The sequence below is a fragment of the Thermobia domestica genome, chromosome 1 (assembly GCF_964235325.1).
Source record: "Thermobia domestica chromosome 1, izTheDome1.hap1.1, whole genome shotgun sequence".
NCBI classification, from domain to species: domain Eukaryota; kingdom Metazoa; phylum Arthropoda; class Insecta; order Zygentoma; family Lepismatidae; genus Thermobia; species Thermobia domestica.
In genome coordinates, this window is record NC_137454.1 from 325,977,198 (window position 1) to 325,995,635 (window position 18,438).

At 36.2% G+C, this 18,438-nt stretch overlaps 1 protein-coding gene across 1 annotated transcript; it reads left to right on the forward strand.

Annotated features, from left to right (window-relative positions):
- The first annotated feature begins 13,170 nt into the window (after positions 1-13,170).
- Positions 13,171-13,542, forward strand: LOC145680903 (uncharacterized). Its single transcript, XM_081752068.1, has one exon. It carries the CDS (start codon positions 13,171-13,173, stop codon positions 13,540-13,542), a length of 372 nt encoding a protein of 123 aa, XP_081608194.1.
- The last annotated feature ends 4,896 nt before the right edge of the window (positions 13,543-18,438 follow it).

An 18,438-nucleotide genomic window follows, 5' to 3' on the forward strand; every position in this document is an offset into this window, starting at 1 on the left:
AAGTCTTACCCTACTACGGTAGGTCCCATAATTCTGGAGCTATGGAGTTTTAAAGTTCATTGTTTCATGTTTTCGGCAGCCTATAACTCAGAAAGGAAGCATTTGTGCACTCAGGTTGGTCTATACTTTTTGTCTTATCTTGGTTTCAGGAATCACCTCCCAAACGTTGTCTGTGTTGTTTTGAAACACCCTGTATCTCTTACCTGCTCATTCTCATTAAATTATCAATCTCATTTCCTAGACGTCTATTCAGACATACTGAGATTGACCTAACTTCAATCGAAGTTCACGGGCCTTGGTAGCTATTGTTTACTTATTTTATATTCTTACTGACTTTTAGATTTTTCTAAATACATGTGTTTCGCGCCATTCCGCGTACTTCGATTACCGAGATTCAATTACATTCTCTATAGCTTATCTATGCAGTCACTGAGAAATTACGGAGAAAATTGTGTAAAAAAAAAAAATCCTTGGAAACTTGTGTATTCTTTCCAGGGCCGGCCCTAGCGAATTTCCTGTCTTGTGCAATGGTATCGTTTCCGCCCCCGCCCTTTCACCAAAAAAAAACGACTCTTAAAAGCTATGGTTTTAAGTATGCTACCCTATCATGAACAACGAAGGGGAGGGAAAGAGCACCCGCACTCACAAAGGCCTGAACACCAGAGTTGGCGTGGGTCAATGAAAACTTGACCCACGACCCACTGACCCACCACCCACCATGACCCACGGTGACCCACCATTACCCACCACCCACCATGAACCACTATCATCCACTGTGACCTACTCTGACTCACCAAAATCCATCATCATCAACTCTGAACACTATCCACGGGGATACGGACAAAATCTCGCGGCCGAAACATCGCCGCCCAAAATCTCGCCGGCCAAAACCTCGCGGGACAAAATCTCGCCGGGCCAAAACCTCGCGTGGCCAAAACCTCGCCGCCCAAAACCTCGCGGGACAAAATCTCGCCGGGCCAAAACCTCGCGTGGCCAAAACCTCGCCGCCCAAAACCTCGCGTGGCCAAAACCTCGCCGCCCAAAACCTCGCGGGACAAAATCTCGCCGGGCCAAAACCTCGCCAACCTAAAATCTCGCCGAGCCAAAACCTCGCCACCCAAAACCTCGCCAACCTAAAATCTCGCCGAGCCAAAAACCTCGCCACCCAAAATCTCGCCGGGCCTAAACCTCGCCGCGAATGAAACTTTTCTTTAAAATTTACCCACTGTGTTTCTTAATATGCAATTCCACATTAGAAATAATAATAATAATAATAAGAAGAAGAAGAAGAAGATACAAAACATCGTGTGCGTGGGCTTTCTCGGGTTATTCCCGTTTCCTGCCACTTTCTTTATTCGATCATTTCCTTCATCCTAGTCATCTACGTCTCCTTTAACCTATAGGACATAATCAAGGGACGTCGTAAAAACTCATATATTATTTCATATTTTCATAGATATTATTAGATTTTTGTTAAAATTTTAAGTTTTTGCATGTTCCAAAGTTCACGAAACTAACCTCGTTAGTTGTCATTACTTTCCTTATGCAGACTTTCTTTCCCTATAACCAGTTTAAAAACATCCTGTCGCCCTACCTTCACATTGAAATTCTCTAACGCAGAAATAGAATTTTCATATGGTATCGCGGGACTTGGTCAAATACCCGTGATACTTCTTCTGAAACAGCGTCTTTTATACCGTCATCCTTATCATCTGTTGGAACATTTACATTTTGGTCAGGCGAGATTTTGGGTATGGCGATATTTTGGGGCGCGAGGTTTTGGTCCGGCGAGATTTTGGCCCGCGAGGTTTTGGGTGGCGAGGTTTTGGTCAGGCGAGGTTTTGGCCCCGCGAGATTTTGGCCCGCGAGGTTTTGGGCGGCGAGGTTTTGGCCAGGCGGGGTTTCGGCCCGGCGAGATTTTGTCCCGCGAGGTTTAGGGAGGCGAGGTTTCGACCTGGCGAGATTTTGTCCCGCGAGGTTTTGGGAGGCGAGGTTTTGGCCAGGCGAGGTTTCGACCTGGCGAGATTTTGGGCCGCGAGGTTTTGGGAGGCGAGGTTTTGGCCAGGCGAGGTTTCGACCTGGCGAGATTTTGGGCCGCGAGGTTCTGGCCGCGAGGTTTTGTACCCAAACCCTATCCACGGCCTCTTCTGTACTGACTAAAGAGTTTACACTTGTAATAAAACAAGACTGTGGAATTGTCACTAATCGGAGTTTGAATTTCTAGTCAATCGCTCAAGCACCACACTGTTACAATTACAACGTAATCGTTGAGCCCTAGTTCAAATAAGTGAGTTGCACACGTATTAAATTAGCACAAAAACTGCAAATGTTGCTTTGTTCGAATGCATTTATTGTATAGTTAAATCTAGGCTGCTTACAGCCATCATACCACCATATGTTATATCGTTGCTATCGTTACAGAATCAACATTCTAAGATACAAAACATTTATATAATTATAACTTCTTAAAATATATATAACTTCTTCTTCTAACCTATATAAAATAATTAAATAGTTGGCTAGTTTATAACACCTTTGATTAAAATATCTAAATGGTGCAGGTAAAGAATAATACATGCATGCCGAATAATACATGCTGTCGTTCTATCTTTAATGGCTCCCGACAGGACTTCTCGAAGTGATTTAGCACTTCTAGAAAGAATTCTGGACCGTATGACAACTTTACAAAGTATACATTAATTATTGGATAGCCCTCGTATATACAAAATTCACAATACATATAAATACATATCTTTATATTCCTTTTTATTTATTCTTTATATCAATAATATTCTTTTACAATTAATTATACTTCAAATTCTTTATAACATCGTGGAGGAGGGTCTATTCCAAAAATTATGAACAATTAAAAATTTGTTTTTGGTCCAAGCATATTTTTTTTTTTAAAGTAACATGGTCGAGGCTCTTTGAATATTTAAACTCATTATAAATAAGGATGTTACAAAATATATTTCCTGCATTTGATAATTAGGTGTCACATATATTCATTACATAGGTAAAATATGACATAAATAATATAGAATTCAGAAGAAGCAAGATAAAATGAAATTATGATAGGAAAAATCAACAAAATTGATGTTAATTAAATTATAAGATAACGTGGTTTGATATTGGATCACAACTGATTAAAAAGAAATATCAGTTAACACACAAATATTAAATTAACATATAAGAATAACATAAACATTAACAAAATCCTAAGTACAATCTAGAACATCAAATCGATAGTTTTTATCATAATAGGTCGAGCGCCAAGAATAAAATTCCCTTTTTTATGTGTTTCTTATATTAACTTTTGTTATAATCTCAGGGGGAATTAAAGCTTTGACTAAGTCCATCCATCGTTTTTTAGTATTTTCCGTTGGTTGCCACAGTTTTAGTTCATCAACATTTCGTAATCCTAAGATTTTCCCTGGTTTTATATCCATTAACTCAAATACTTTCGGGTTAATTTGTTTCGTACACAAATAAGGACCGGCGTATATATCACAGAATTTATAAATCCGTTTTAATGAGGCGTCACTTTGAGGATGTAGTCTTACAAATACTAAATCATTGGATTTAATTTTCACTTTACCTACTTGTTGCTCTTCAATTTACGATGTTTGAATTTCTGCGTTCTCCGAAGATGTATCATACTTATGAGATGGGAAAAATCTATTTCACCATTGTCGTCAAGTTGAATTCCAAAATGTTCTTCAATTGGAGAAACAAAATCAGTCCCGTTATGAATATTAGCAGGTGCCACTCCCAAAGTATCTGACACTGAATAATTCAGAAAATATGTAATCTTCGTAACATATTTGATCCAATCGGTGTGTTTATTACGACAATAATGTCGAAACAACATCCCAAGATTTTGGTGGACATTCTCAACTATCGAACTACTGGGATGATAAGGTGTTACAAAATGTACCTTAATGTTGGCATTATTCATGGCACTGAGAAAAACGTCACTCCGGAATTGACCTCCATTATCACACATGATATGCTTGACAGGTCCACAATGAGGTATGTATACATTTAGAATGCGATGAACGATTGCTGACGAAGTAGCTTTACGTAGGGGATAAGCTACTATATATCTCGTAAAAATGTCCAAAACAGTGAGAAGAAAAGTTTCACCAGAAGACGCTCTCGGAAGAGGGCCATATAAGTCAATTGAAATGAAAGAATGATGACGATCGGGTATTACAGACAACATTGGTTTATATATAGATCGATAGTTATGTTTGATTTTCATACACTCTTCACAATCCTTGACATAGTTCTTAATTTGAGATCTTAGCGATTTCCAATAAAAGGATTTACTTATCAGAGAATAAACTTTTGAATAACCGAAGTGTCCAAAATTATCATGATATGCTTTCAGTATTTAAGGTACCAACCGAGGTGGTATACAAATCTTGTTCCTTTGTTCATACTTGAAGTCTTTAATTACCAATACATTATTGGACATTTTATACAGAGTGTTCCACGAACGAGGACAATCACATCCCTTCACACATGAAGTTAAATGTTTTATAATCTTTGCATAAGGCTCATAGTTCCTTTGAGATTTTTGTAACTCATCCAAAGAAATGTTAGAAATTTCTTCCTGTAAGACCTGAAAAACATTTATCGATAATACACGATGATTTTCACTGGGAAATAATCTAGACAAGGTATCCACCGGTACATTTTCAATCCCTTTAATATGTTTGACTTCAAAATCGAAGGATTGTAACTCTAACGACCATCTTAATAACCGACTATTGTAGCCTTGTATTTTCTTAAGGTGACACAATGAGCTATGATCAATAATAATTGTAAAGTGACATCCACTGAGATAAGGTGCAAATTTTTGTAATGAAAAACGCACGGCAAGTAGTTCGATTTCTGTAATAGTATACCCTTTTTCAGCATTCTTCAAGGTCCGACTGACACAGTGAATTACCAAGGGTTCGTTGGAATCAACACCCGGTTGCCAAAGTATTCCTGAAATTCCAGAGAGTGCCCCATCACATTGCACGAAGAAAGGACGGTCGTAATTCGGATGATTCAAGCGTATGTTCTTCATAATACACCTCTTCAAACATTGAAAACTTTGCTCTTGTGATTCTCCCCACTGCCATAAAATTCCTTTCCTTGTTATGGAAAATAAAGGTTCGGCTATTTCGGCGAATTTTGGTATTGATCTTCTAAACCAGTTGAAAAGACCGAGTACTTGTCTAGTTTCCTTAAGATTAGTGGGAGCTGGTAAATCTGGAATAGCTTGAACTTTAGAGTCGCTGTAACACATACCATTTGCGTCAATAGAATATCCTAAGAATTCAATTGATTTTTTGAAAAATTTGGATTTTTCAATATTTACTGTAAGACCTGAATTTTCTAAACGTTCAAGAACAATGTCTAAATTTCTCAAGTAATCCTCAGGAGTTTTTCCCATTATCAAAATGTCGTCAGCGTAATAAATTACATTGTTACGTAAATCTTGACCCAATACTTGATTTAAACATGAAGCTAAGGCGGCACTACCATTAATTAATCCAAAAACTACTCGATTGTACTCATACAATTGTCCTTCAAATAAGAAGGCGGTGAAAGGTTTGGAGTTTTCATCCAACATTACTTGGTTGTACGCAGCTATTAAATCTAGATTCCCAAATATCGTATTACCTTGTAATGTTCCAAGAATTTCATCTATAGGGGGGTATCGTACTTGTTGTAATTTGATATGAGAGTTCAGTTTTCTGAGATTCATTACCACACGTAGATGTTTTCCGTCTTTCTTGGGAACTACATGCAATGGGTTTAAGTGAATACTTTGTGAAGGTCGAATAATCCCGTGAGTTAACATATCGGCTATTTGTTCACGTACGTTTTCTCGGAATCGATAAGGAATAATGTACGGTTTAGTCACTATCGGATCTTTGGCGTCTACTTCAATGGTATATACAAAATCTTTACAACATCCGGGTTTGGATGAAAAAACCTTTTTATGTCTATACATTATATCCTTAAATGATAATTTCACCTCTGTATCCATAAAATCCAATGAATCTATGATATGATCTACGTGTTTAGACAATGAAAATTCCTCATCTATAGTGTAAATAGGTTTTTCTCTCATTTCGACATCTTGAATGTTTTTAGAATTGGAAGGGTCAATTTCTGACACATTGTTCACGAAAGGTTGGCATTGACTAGCTATATCATCTTTTGCAGGAATTAATTTTTGAACTATTACGTCATCTAGGGTCTTTACAGTAAACGTTTTATTCTCAAAATCTAGGATAGTACGCAACTGTGTTAGGAAATCCAAACCAATTAATACTTTTTCATTCAGTTCATTTATGACCAAAATAGGAATGTTAATTTTGTAACCCTGTATATCAATTTCAACTTGAGTCTTGCCCATTACTCTCTTTTTATGCTTGCCCGTATAATCAATTAATATTAAATTTTCCATCTTTTGCAACCTGGGATGGGAATAATTCCTGGTAATTTCACGCCAAAAAGCGTAAGATAAAAGCGAGACTTTAGCTCCTGTATCAATTAATGCATGCACAGGTATTTCATTAATTTTTAACATAATCCGCGCTGTGGAAAAAGTTTTTAGAAAAACAAAATCATTTTCAGTGGAATCTATATCTAATTCTATATCATCATCGAATCTCCAAAAGCAATTGACGATCGGTAGGTATTGGTACATTGCATTAGTATGCACAACTTTTAATTTAGTTTCATCCTCAATAAATTGCTTAGATACACTTAACGCTGGTGTGGTTTCAACCCAAGCCACATCAGCACAATCTAGTTTAAATTAAAAGGATTAGTAGATTCCAATAAAGTACATTGTATTCCGCACTCTTGAGTATGTTCTGATCGATTACATAAAGATCTTGAATTTGAGTTTCTGTTACTGCAAACTTGTCCATCTAGGAATCTATTTTGTGACCAATTACGCTGATTCGTATTGCGATTTCTACTAGGATTCCTATTATAATTCCGGTAACTTCTGTTACCGTTACCATATCTATAATTAGGTTGAATTGAATTGCCGGTACTATTTTGATTATTTGTTCTAGTACCAAAATAATGGACACTATTTCCTGAAGAATTAACACTATCTTTATTTTGAATATTTAAATTTCGAATGTGCGCATAATTAATATTATTACGTCTAGAGGTAACCTGACTTTTTTCTGTATTTCTGCTTTTTCTTTGTGCTAGAAATTGACTTTCGTAGCTCTGAACTAAAATGATTAAATGATTAAAATTGACACATTGAGCGGTCATTAACATTTGTTGTAATCTAAATGGTAATAAAATACGGACAGAAGCTATTATACGTGATTCTGGTTGGTTTGGGTTGAGTGCTTTTAATTCATTATATGTGGCCACTACAAATTGAGTAACATTTTTATGTATCTTAGGGTCAAATGATTTCGTTCTTAGCAATGCGTCCCTATTTGCTAACATGAAGTCGTTTTCATAGTTTGCCAATAGCGCCTCTTTAAAATCAGAACACCCATTAATGTTATCTCGGATTGCTTTGTACCAAGTCAAACATGGGAGCAATAAAACATGAGGAAGAAGTTTCATGAATTTCGACTCTTTAATTCCCATTAATTCGCACTCATCCTCGAATTTTTCTATAAATACCTAGCCGGGATATCCTCAGGTACACCACTGAATTTTGTTAAGGATTTTATTTCACTGAATCGCAAAGGCGTATCAGTACTATAAGATTTAGAACACTTACAGTTACCGTGAGAGTTCTTACTCTTCCGTGTAGGATGCTTCGTTCTTCTTCCTGATCCAGTGCTCGCTTCACTATCAACCGATGATCCGCTATCTTCAAAAATTACTGGGAATGAGGTGTTAGTTCTGTCCCATTACCAGGAGGTCGATTGATATTCTTAGGTCCATCATCGCGCTCCATCTCCTTAGCAAAAATATACTTTTCCTGGAAAGTATGAAACTCCTCTTGAAGTCCTTTAATCCTATTAGAATGTTCGTTTACAACCGATTCTATAACTTCGACGGTATTTTGTACTTCGGTATAAGTTTCAGCTACCTTTTCCATTTTTTGTTCGCATTTCTCAAATCTGGCATTAATTTGTACATTCATTTGGTTCTGCTGCTGATGTAACTGTTCCCATTTATGGTCGTTTCTCTGCTGTAACTGTTCCAGCCGCTGATATATATTATCTTCTAGTTTGTGTTGAAGTCGGTTCATTTTGTCATCAAATTGGTCTTCAATTTTATGCTGCAAAGCATTCATTTTGTCATCCAACTGCTTGTTCATTTGCTCTTCAATTTTATGTTGCAAAGCATCCATTTTGTCATCCAACTGCTGTTGAGAATTGTTCATTTGCTCTTCAATTTTATGCTGCAAAGCATCCATTTTGTCATCCAACTGCTTGTTCATTTGCTCTTCAATTTTATGCTGCAAAGCATCCATTTTGTCATCCAACCGCTGTTGAGACACATCAGCTTTTCGTTGCAAGTCGTTCATTTGACGAGATATTTGTTTAAGTACATCTGCCAAATTTTCAGATGTACCAGTTTTACTTTGATTAGTCCTACTGTCGTTAACTTCACTATCTGATAAATCCATCTTAGTGCTTCTATATATTAACTTTCCACTCCTCAAGATGGTATAATTATTAATCGACTCAATGATGTATATAGTTTAACTATACTTTCAAACAGTACACAATGAATAAAACAATTTTGTAGCACTCACTTGTGTTCTCTGCTAAACTTGGTTTACTAAACTTCTTACCAGTTTTTAGCTACTCCCGGTGTGAAGGCACCATTATACAACGTAATCGTTGAGCCCTAGTTCAAATAAGTGAGTTGCACACGTATTAAATTAGCACAAAAACTGCAAATGTTGCTTTGTTCGAATGCATTTATTGTATAGTTAAATCTAGGCTGCTTACAGCCATCATACCACCATATGTTATATCGTTGCTATCGTTACAGAATCAACATTCTAAGATACAAAACATTTATATAATTATAACTTCTTAAAATATATATAACTTCTTCTTCTAACCTATATAAAATAATTAAATAGTTGGCTAGTTTATAACACCTTTGATTAAAATATCTAAATGGTGCAGGTAAAGAATAATACATGCATGCCGAATAATACATGCTGTCGTTCTACAATAACGGTGGATCTGACCTTTACGATATAAAATGGTAAAGTGTTCATCAGTGAGGAAATTGAAACAGTTCGAGGTGGAGGGAAATTAGTGTGTGCCTAAAATATACTTGTACTAAAAGAATATTTTTGCAAGTGTTAATTTCCGAACGCATTCCAAAAGAAACTTCTATTCGCAGGAAAATACCCCTGTACAATATGTAAAAGGTTATGGTTTCTCAGTTCACAGTATTTTTCTCACAAAAGACTTGAAAAATCAGTTTTTCATAGTGTATAAAGGTGCTCGGGTACCCTATGCGAGAGCATCTCCATAAAATATGCTCATAATTGTAATTTGTGTAATCACTAAAACACCACGTTAAATTTAAGTTACAAATATGCATAATTGCAATTACTATGAATATTTATTCAAAGTAGTTTACCTAAAGCAAAGAAGAGACTTACTAAAAAGTAGGTACAAAGTTGAATAACACAAATAAGCCATTAGTAATACAAGTATACATTTTCCATAACTCGTAATTTTCCACCTTAAAACAAATCTGAAGTCGGGTTTATTTCCTGTTGGTAACTTTTTCGTGATAAATCATCCGCAGCGGAATGGTGCCCATCCTTCAGCCAACAAACTAGCTCGTCTACTTTGAGCTGGTCTAGCGGTAGGCCATTAACATTTATGAACAACAAGTTAGACAATGTTTGAGCACTTAGTCTATTTCTAATATCAGTCATCTTTAAATTCATAAGGGAAAATCCCCGTTCGCACTCTGTCGTGGAAATTGATAATATTTCTACCCGATTTCTGCAACTCCTCATCGACAATCTGCTTGCGATTTTTCTTGGTCAGTTTGGAAATACTCAGCAAGAAGTATCATCTCTCTATCACCATACAACATCTTTTCCATATCGACCATGTCAGTTGGCAATGTCGACTCATGGAGAACAGAAACTTAATCTACCATACCTTCGATAGGGAATCTTGTGAATAAATTATCAATTAAAGCCTGATAAACTGATGATTTCTTATTTGTTTATAAATTTAATTTTTGTAATTACACATGAAGGTTTGATGCCATTACCAAGTCCGCTCCCCCGTCTAGAAAGCGGAAGGGAACAAGGTTCCTGAAAGTGTTCAGAGGTGAATGGGAATTTCCCTCCTTCCCTTTCAATTACCACACTGATGTTTGCCATGTGCTAAATTACGATGAATTTCAATTAAATTATCAGTGCATAATTATTTCCTTGTTGAATTATGGATACTTTTCAGTGGAAAAAAGGATGAAATTTGAAAGTTCCAAATTAAGGTAAGTAGACCAATGTAAAGGAAAAAAAGTGTAAAATTTTCCATATAATTATGCGTACACAGAAACATCCATTCTCCGGACAGCGGTATATTGTACAAATTTATGGTATCCTCTTGCTTACTATAGAAATCAGTACGGAGCATACGTTATCCGTATGCTACATAGGCACTGCCCTTAGATGTTACATCATGCTGTTGCAGAATGTCTGACATCTATCAGGTTTCCGTATATCACATGCATATACTTATGTTACACTCATCAGCTATATGTTCCTATACGTCCATTTGTATGTGAGATCCTGACCGTCTATATTGTTTCATACGGAAAGTACATATAGATGGAATATTAATACAGAAAGTATTATAAAACATGCGTTTTCAGTTATATGTCTGCTGTACATTGTCCAAAAACTACAGGAATTACGCATGTAACCTTTTTAACTACGCCACCTACAATTTTTTTCTCAGAGTACAATCCAAACTTGAAATTTCCGTGTAATTAAGCTTTTACAAATTTTACGCATATTTTTCTCTGCAGTACAAATTTTATGCCTATTTTTCTCACAACTTGATGGGTTGATTGCCCTGTGCTGTAAGCGCTCCATATAATAAACCTAAGCTTCAACAATTATTATAGTAGAAAGCAATGGATACATGAAGTCAAGCACTGTATTTTTTGTTTCTGATTTTTTTTTCTTAAATAACATCGATCGTTTTCGATCATTTTTACAAACCAACTCACTACCAATTTTCCATATATAGAAAGTGCCCCGCCCCCATATAGAAGAATGTAAAAAATGCTAGGACAAATTCTGTTTATTTTCAATAAAGAGTTAATACACTGAATTTCAGCTCCGTAAGATTAACGTCGTGCGAGATACTATTTTTTTCCCTGCAAAACTTCGGACCTTCACTACCTCCCTAGGATATGTATTATAATAAAAGCAATATAACATCCCAGTTTGGATTAAGGCCTAACTATATACCAAAAGTAATTTCATTTGACTTTGCAATTTGACCGTGATGATTAGGCACACATAGTTACATTCAATTTTTTGTATAATAATTTATATATTACAGTGATCCAAAAATGTATTTTTTCCAGTAGTTAGCTCCTCTAAAAACTCACAGACCTCGAAAGCCAAGTAGTAGTACAAGTCTTATTGCTATTATTACAATTACAAATATCAATATCCAAAAGTTCCTGAAGTTCTTTTTTTCACTTGGTTAGATATCCTCACCTCAGGTAAGTAGACAGAAACAGATGGAAAAGGAAGAGAAATGGTCTTGAGAGTAAAACGAAGACAAATTTACCAGTCTTCAGAAGATAGTGTCTACAATGTAGTGAGCAGAGTGGGTTGGTATATCATACTGAGTCGGTGGGTCGCAGTGGGTCATGGTGGGTGGTGGGTCGCAGTGGGTCACATGCTGTTGACCCACGACCCACTCAGAAAACTTGACCCACTTGACCCACTTGACCCACTGACCCACTCCATCTCTGCTGAACACTACAAATACAATCTCGTTGTGTCTTTTTCCTTAAATAATAATCTATTATGTTAGAGAAAGATAGAGCAAACACATCTGGAGAGGAAAGATGGTAATCTTTTTAAATAGGATTCAATGTCGAGCTTCAATCTCAATATATTAGTTTGTAATTCCAGTGCAACTACCTCTTTTATTTTCATTTCTTGATATCCTTCTACATTTGTTAAAAATTAAAAAAAACAAAAATCTTGTTTCCACCTTCAACGATAAGGAACTTGTTTGTGCCAATGACAAGACTAGTTTTCACATCAAAACTGTGATAACTAACTAAATGGAACAGGTAGTACGCTACTGTTCAAAAATTGAGTTCTTGTATTTGACAACAATCAAGCAATTCATGCTGGGATTTGTTTAACCATTTGCTTTAGCACTGTCCATGTGACCTTAAACTAATGCGACCTAAACATGACTTAGGAATGTAGTATTCAAATAAAAGGCCAGCTTAGTAAACTTAACTACCATCATCAAGTCTGTTTTCAACAAGAAGTATTTTAAGTAGTATAGTTATGACAGCATATGTCGCTCCTCGAAACTTGCTGCTCAGTGCAAGTGCATGTGTTCTACGTGTGATAGACGCTGCTCTGTAATTAGTTCAAAGGCGTCATTTCTGACTTCGTTTCAGGGGGCAAAGAGCAAGGGCGCCGATTTCTCTGTAAATTTGGGGGGGCACTCAGACGCAGAAGGTATATATATATATATATATATATATATATATATATATATATATATATATATATATATATATATATATATACACTACCCCCGAAAAGTTTCCGGACAAACACGAAATAAAGAAATTTTCAAAATGTAACAAAAGAATGCCTTACAATTTGCTCACAAATGAAAGGTGAAACATTTTAGAATCCGACGGGAGAAAAGGTCTTGGCCTATTGTGGATGAATTAAGAAAAATAAAAGTAAATGTCGCGCCGTTCTGATCGTGCATTACGTACGAGTGCGATACAAAACGGCCATTACACTGCAAATTGAAGATCGAACGCACAATAAATGCCTCATAGGTGTCTTTCAAGTTGCTCTGTCTACTTCACTCTCAGATCTCACTGTTGGGAGTTGTCTATTGCACGCTAGTTGTGGATGTGTGTGTGTTGAAGTGAGGTATAAAGTGTTCCCTATTAGTCAGCATAATGCCCCGTACGAAATGGGAATTGGGCATTGAAACGAGAGCAAATATAGTTACTTTACGAGAAGAAGGCTATACAATACGGAAAATATCCGCAAAAGTGAAAATACCCCATACTACAGTGCATGATACCTTAAAACGATTTGCTGAAACAGGGGAAAATCGCTCTCGAGCAAGATTTGGAACGCCTAGAGCTACTACTGCAAGGGAGGACAAGCACATTATAGTGACAAGCAAACGCGACAGGTTGAAAACAGTGCCCCAAATACAAGCTGAAGTGAACGAAACTCGAGAAAAGCAGATCAGCTATGAAACTGTCCGGACGCAGTTAGTCGGTCGTCTAAAATGCGGGACTAAACGGTCGTGTGGCTACTAGGAAACCGCTCTGGCGCCCTCAAAACAAAAATAAGAGATTGTTGTGGGCAAGAAAACTTGCAAGCTGGAGACCAGAGCAGTGGAACAAGTGCTTATTTACTGACGAATCAAAATTTGAGCTCTTCAGTCATAGACGCAGGGCTTTCGTGCGTCGCTCCAAGGACGAAAGACTGCTTCCGTTGAGTATTTTGCCAACGGTAAAGCACGAGGGTGGTTCTGTGATGGTGTGGGGTTGCTTTGGTAACAATCAAGTGGGGGATTTAGTGCAAATACAGGGTGCAATGCAGAAAGAACAATACCATCAGATTTTGATCAGACACGCAGTGCCATCTGGGAAGAGGCTCATTGGTCATGGTTTCATCATGCAGCAAGACAATGACCCAAAACACACATCCCGACTTTGTAGAGGGTATTTGTCAGCAAAAGAGCAACAGGAAGATCTCAAGAATATGGTGTGGCCCCCACAATCACCGGATTGTAATCCAATTGAGTTACTGTGAGATGAGCTTCATAGGGCAGTTCGAAAGATGCGTCCCTCTAGCGAGAAACACTTATTTGAGTGTCTTCGCAAAGCGTGGATAGGAATTAAGCCCGAAACTCTACAGAAACTAATACGCCGAATGCCCAAAGTCTGTAAAGCTGTTATCACAGCACGTGGAGGCTACTTTGATGAATCAAAGATTTAAATTTTTGACAAAACAATGGTCCATTTCTGTTAAATTTCTGTATTTTCGTCTCAAATATATATTATAGGTTCCAGATAAAAGTAAATTCCATTGATATGTCTTTGTTTTTTTTCTCGAATACACGTAAAGTATACATAAACCTACTTTGTACGGAAACTTTTCGGGGGTAGTGTATATATATATATATATATATATATATATATATATATATATATATATATATATACAGTGGCGGATCCAGGATATGATCAAGGGAGGGGCTAAATCATAATTTGCCGTTTTATCCAGTGTAAAGCGGAATTGAAGCCCATTTTATCCAGCTTAAATCTGAGCGTCAAGGGGGAGGCTATAGCCCCGTAGCCCCCCTTGGATGCGCCCTTATATATATATATATATATATATATATATATATATATATATATATATATATATATATATATATATATATATGAGGATGTTAAGACAAATTGCATTCAAATTATGCTCAATATTGTATATTCATAAATACACTAGGAAGGCCCACATGAGCTTTGGGGGGCCCGGGTCCCCCCCGGATCGGCGCCCTTGGGCAAGAGCACCACCGACATAAGACTTTCACACTTTTACTAGTATATTAGAAGACAGTCGATTAAAGTATATGTATTCTTCAAAATCTTAGGGGGGAGTAATTGCTCCCTTCTGTCCCCCTAAATGACGCTCCTGGATTCGTTCCTAGCTGTTTTTAACATTTCATCTCATGTTATCTTGAAGGGATTAAAATGAATTTAAAATAAAACACATCGTAGAAATATCAAAATTGTATTTTTTTGAACAATGACGCATGGATTTTCGAAAAATATTATATTTAAAAAAAAGAGACTAAAGTTCAAGGGTTAATCATAATTTTGAGATGTAGATATCATTAACCATTCTCTGTACTGTCTTCTTCCTAATGTCGTAATGAGAAGCTAAATGAAGAATTAATTCAGTATCAATTTCACCTTAATAGATGGTGCTGTTGTCGTACGGGATCAATTTTTAAATTTACCAAAACATTTGATTTTCCATAAAACTACTCAGAAAGAATCGGAATGACAATAAGCGGCCAGATGGAATTACTTTGACACCTTGGAAAAGGGGTCAATGTCTAGTATGGGATGTAACATGTGTAGATACTTTTGCCCCATCTTACTTAACGTCAACTAGTGAAGAAGCGGGAAGTGCAGCAGAGACAGCGTGTATGCGGAAACATTCTAAATATTCAAAACTTAAAGATCACATTTTTATTGCGTTTGCCACGGAAACAATGGGCGTTTTTAGCAAAGAAGCCAGAATGTTTTTAAAGGAATTAGGATCAAAATTAATTAATAAATCAGGAGATCCTAGAAGTGGTTACTTTTTGACACAAAGGATAAGCCTGGCCATACAAAGAGGCAATGCCATTAGCATATTAAACTCCTTCCCATCTTCACCCAAGCTAGACGAAATTTTTTATCTAAAATAAATATAAACATTTTCTGAATGTTAATAATTGCTACTTCAAAGACATATACAGTATAAAATGATATTTTTGTTTATTATTGTGTGACTGGGATTATGGCAAAATCTAAGTATAGAGGACTGAAACACTTATTAATCATCATGTGTTATCCTTCGTTTCTACAATTGTCGGTTTATATAGTACCAAAATTATGTTTAATTTTTACTGTTTGCTGTTTTAAATATGTTAATTTTGATGTTTCTCTAAATGTATTAGTACTTTTGTATATACTATTTTTTTCTAGAAACTTCATTAACCAGAAAAATTAAATGTTAAAAGCCAAAAAAAAAAAAAATAAAAAATAAAGCAGCAGCAAATCTCAGAAAGAATTATTCTTACCTAGATCATTTTCTTTAGCTTAACAAAATGTATCGATTAGTAGATGTCTCATTTCGGGTATTTTTGTTCCAGTGCATGGTAGCTCACCATAGGTAAAGTTGGAAAGGACTTTTTATCTATCGTCCATTTCATATCATCGTTAATAGTGAATAGTATTATCTTTATGAATTCCTCTTACATTTTTCTGTATTACTCTCTTTCTTAGCTTCGCTCCATCTTCATTGTTGATTTGGTGGTTTGTTCACATTCTTCTGGTTTGGAGTTCTGGTGCAGTGGTTCCAACCTGAAAGGCTATAAAATTCTATCTCGAGAGGCAAAAAAAAATCCCATTTTGCATCTGAATTTTCCACGTTGTACTATTAACAATACTCGTAATAATATGTCAAAATGATGCTTATGTATGTCGCGTGTAACTTTTTTCAATTTCTGGGTGAATTATCAATAAATTTCGATCTTCTACTTTTTGATATTCCAATAAATTGTGAATAACTATTTTCCTTAATCGAGAAGAGTATATTTTGTTATGTTGTCAGAAATGCAGTGACTCCATCTCATTTTTCTACCATCACCTTATACTGAGTCTGTCCAAACATTTCGTTTGGAACGTTTGGAAATTGATTGTTTCTCGTTTGATACAAAGTATTTTATATTCTTTCATTAGTTCATTGGTTTGTTTACTTCATTCCTCAAATACTGGAGCACGAATTTCGTTTCTTGGTACTTGATTTTAAGGAATCACATATGGTTAAGTCACTATTCACTAGCATGTACTTTGTCGGTAATAAAGAAAAAAAAAACTTCAGTCTAAAAATTGAAAACACCGACACGTTTATTGATGATGTATTATGACTACTTTCCGTTCGTAGAGGATGTTGGCGTGAACTACACATATAATGAAAAATCCCATATATATGTTGCCAATTTTGACGAAAATTCCCTTTATCCCATTCACAATAATTAATATAAATAAATCCCATAAAATGGGATTTTCTCCACTGGTTGGCATCAATGTTCTGGTGTTATTTTTGTTTTTGTCCTCTTCAAACTTGTATTTACGCACGGGTCCAGGCACGACCCTCGAAAGACACGACCCTGTGTTTGAGAAGGAAGTGGTCCAGGACGGTGAATTTCCAATAGTGACATATCATAAAATTCTATATTTAAGTATGTATGTAAAAAAAAAAAAAAAAAAAAAAAAAAAGACTCTCCACGAGAGAGAAAATAAAGGGAGATAACACCGAAAACAACGTTGGTAGCACGAGACCTAGGTTTTTTTTTTTTTTTGTTATGACAATACTGGAGCTAGAGGGAGCTGAGGCTATTGCTTATTAGCTGTCAGCTTAAATCGTGCATTTGGTTCTGTTGCTGATAGCTCGACGTAAACGAACGCTGTCATATTATTAGCGCTATACTGAATAGGAACCAAATTTTCTTGAGTCCAGGGACGTAATGTTTCTAAATATGGGTCCACTTGTGTGAGACTGATGTGTGAAAAGTGTTAGGATTAGGATTAGGAATTAGATTCTGGGCTCTCAGCATGTAAGCCATGGTAGCCCATCACGTATCAGGAATGACGTCCCTTGGCGATCACATTATCCGAGAAAAGGAAAGGAAGAGGCGGCCTCGGACCTGTATGGTAACATCATCCTGGCATTTGCCTTGTGTGAATAAGGAAAACCCAGGAAAACCTCACTCAGGATGACTGGTCTGAAAAAGCTTTTACACTTTTTCGACAGAGTATCCCCATCGGGAATAGAATCCGGGACCTCTCGCACCAAAGACAAGAGCGTTACCGACTACGCTACGAGAAAAGTGCAGGTTGTACCTTCTTCAGCTTCTGTCTGTGGTTCATTTGCGTTCGTAATCTATGAGGTCTTCTAATAGTCATTTTCAAAGCGTTGGTGCCTAATGTAAGTTCAGGAAACATGGTGGTGATGTCTTCTAGGACAACTGCTTGCTTCAGCATGGTGATTGTAGCACTGCATATTAACAATAAATTTCCTATTAAATTGGGTTCGTATATACGTTTGGGACACACTGAAGGCGTAATTTATTTCACTCTTACATGTTTAATTAAGTTTTCTTATTAGATATTGTGACACTACACAGGATGTTTTTTTTTTTTTTTCAAACCTGAGACAACCATGCAACTTCTAAAGTAATAGATAAAAAAAGGCTGAAATTTCGTACGATAGGAGTATCGACAAGGATAAATTGTTTGATGTACTCTGCATTTCCACCAGATTAGCAGTGTTGCCAACCCAACATAAAGTTATATTTCTTGAAATGGCACTACCGCAAGTTATTAGTCTACATATTTAAAACTAACATATTAAATAAAAAACTTACAATA

Bases quoted from the DNA above. Each gene is read 5' to 3' on its own strand.
- LOC145680903 (XM_081752068.1), top strand. From the start codon at position 13,171: ATGCCCCGTACGAAATGGGAATTGGGCATTGAAACGAGAGCAAATATA.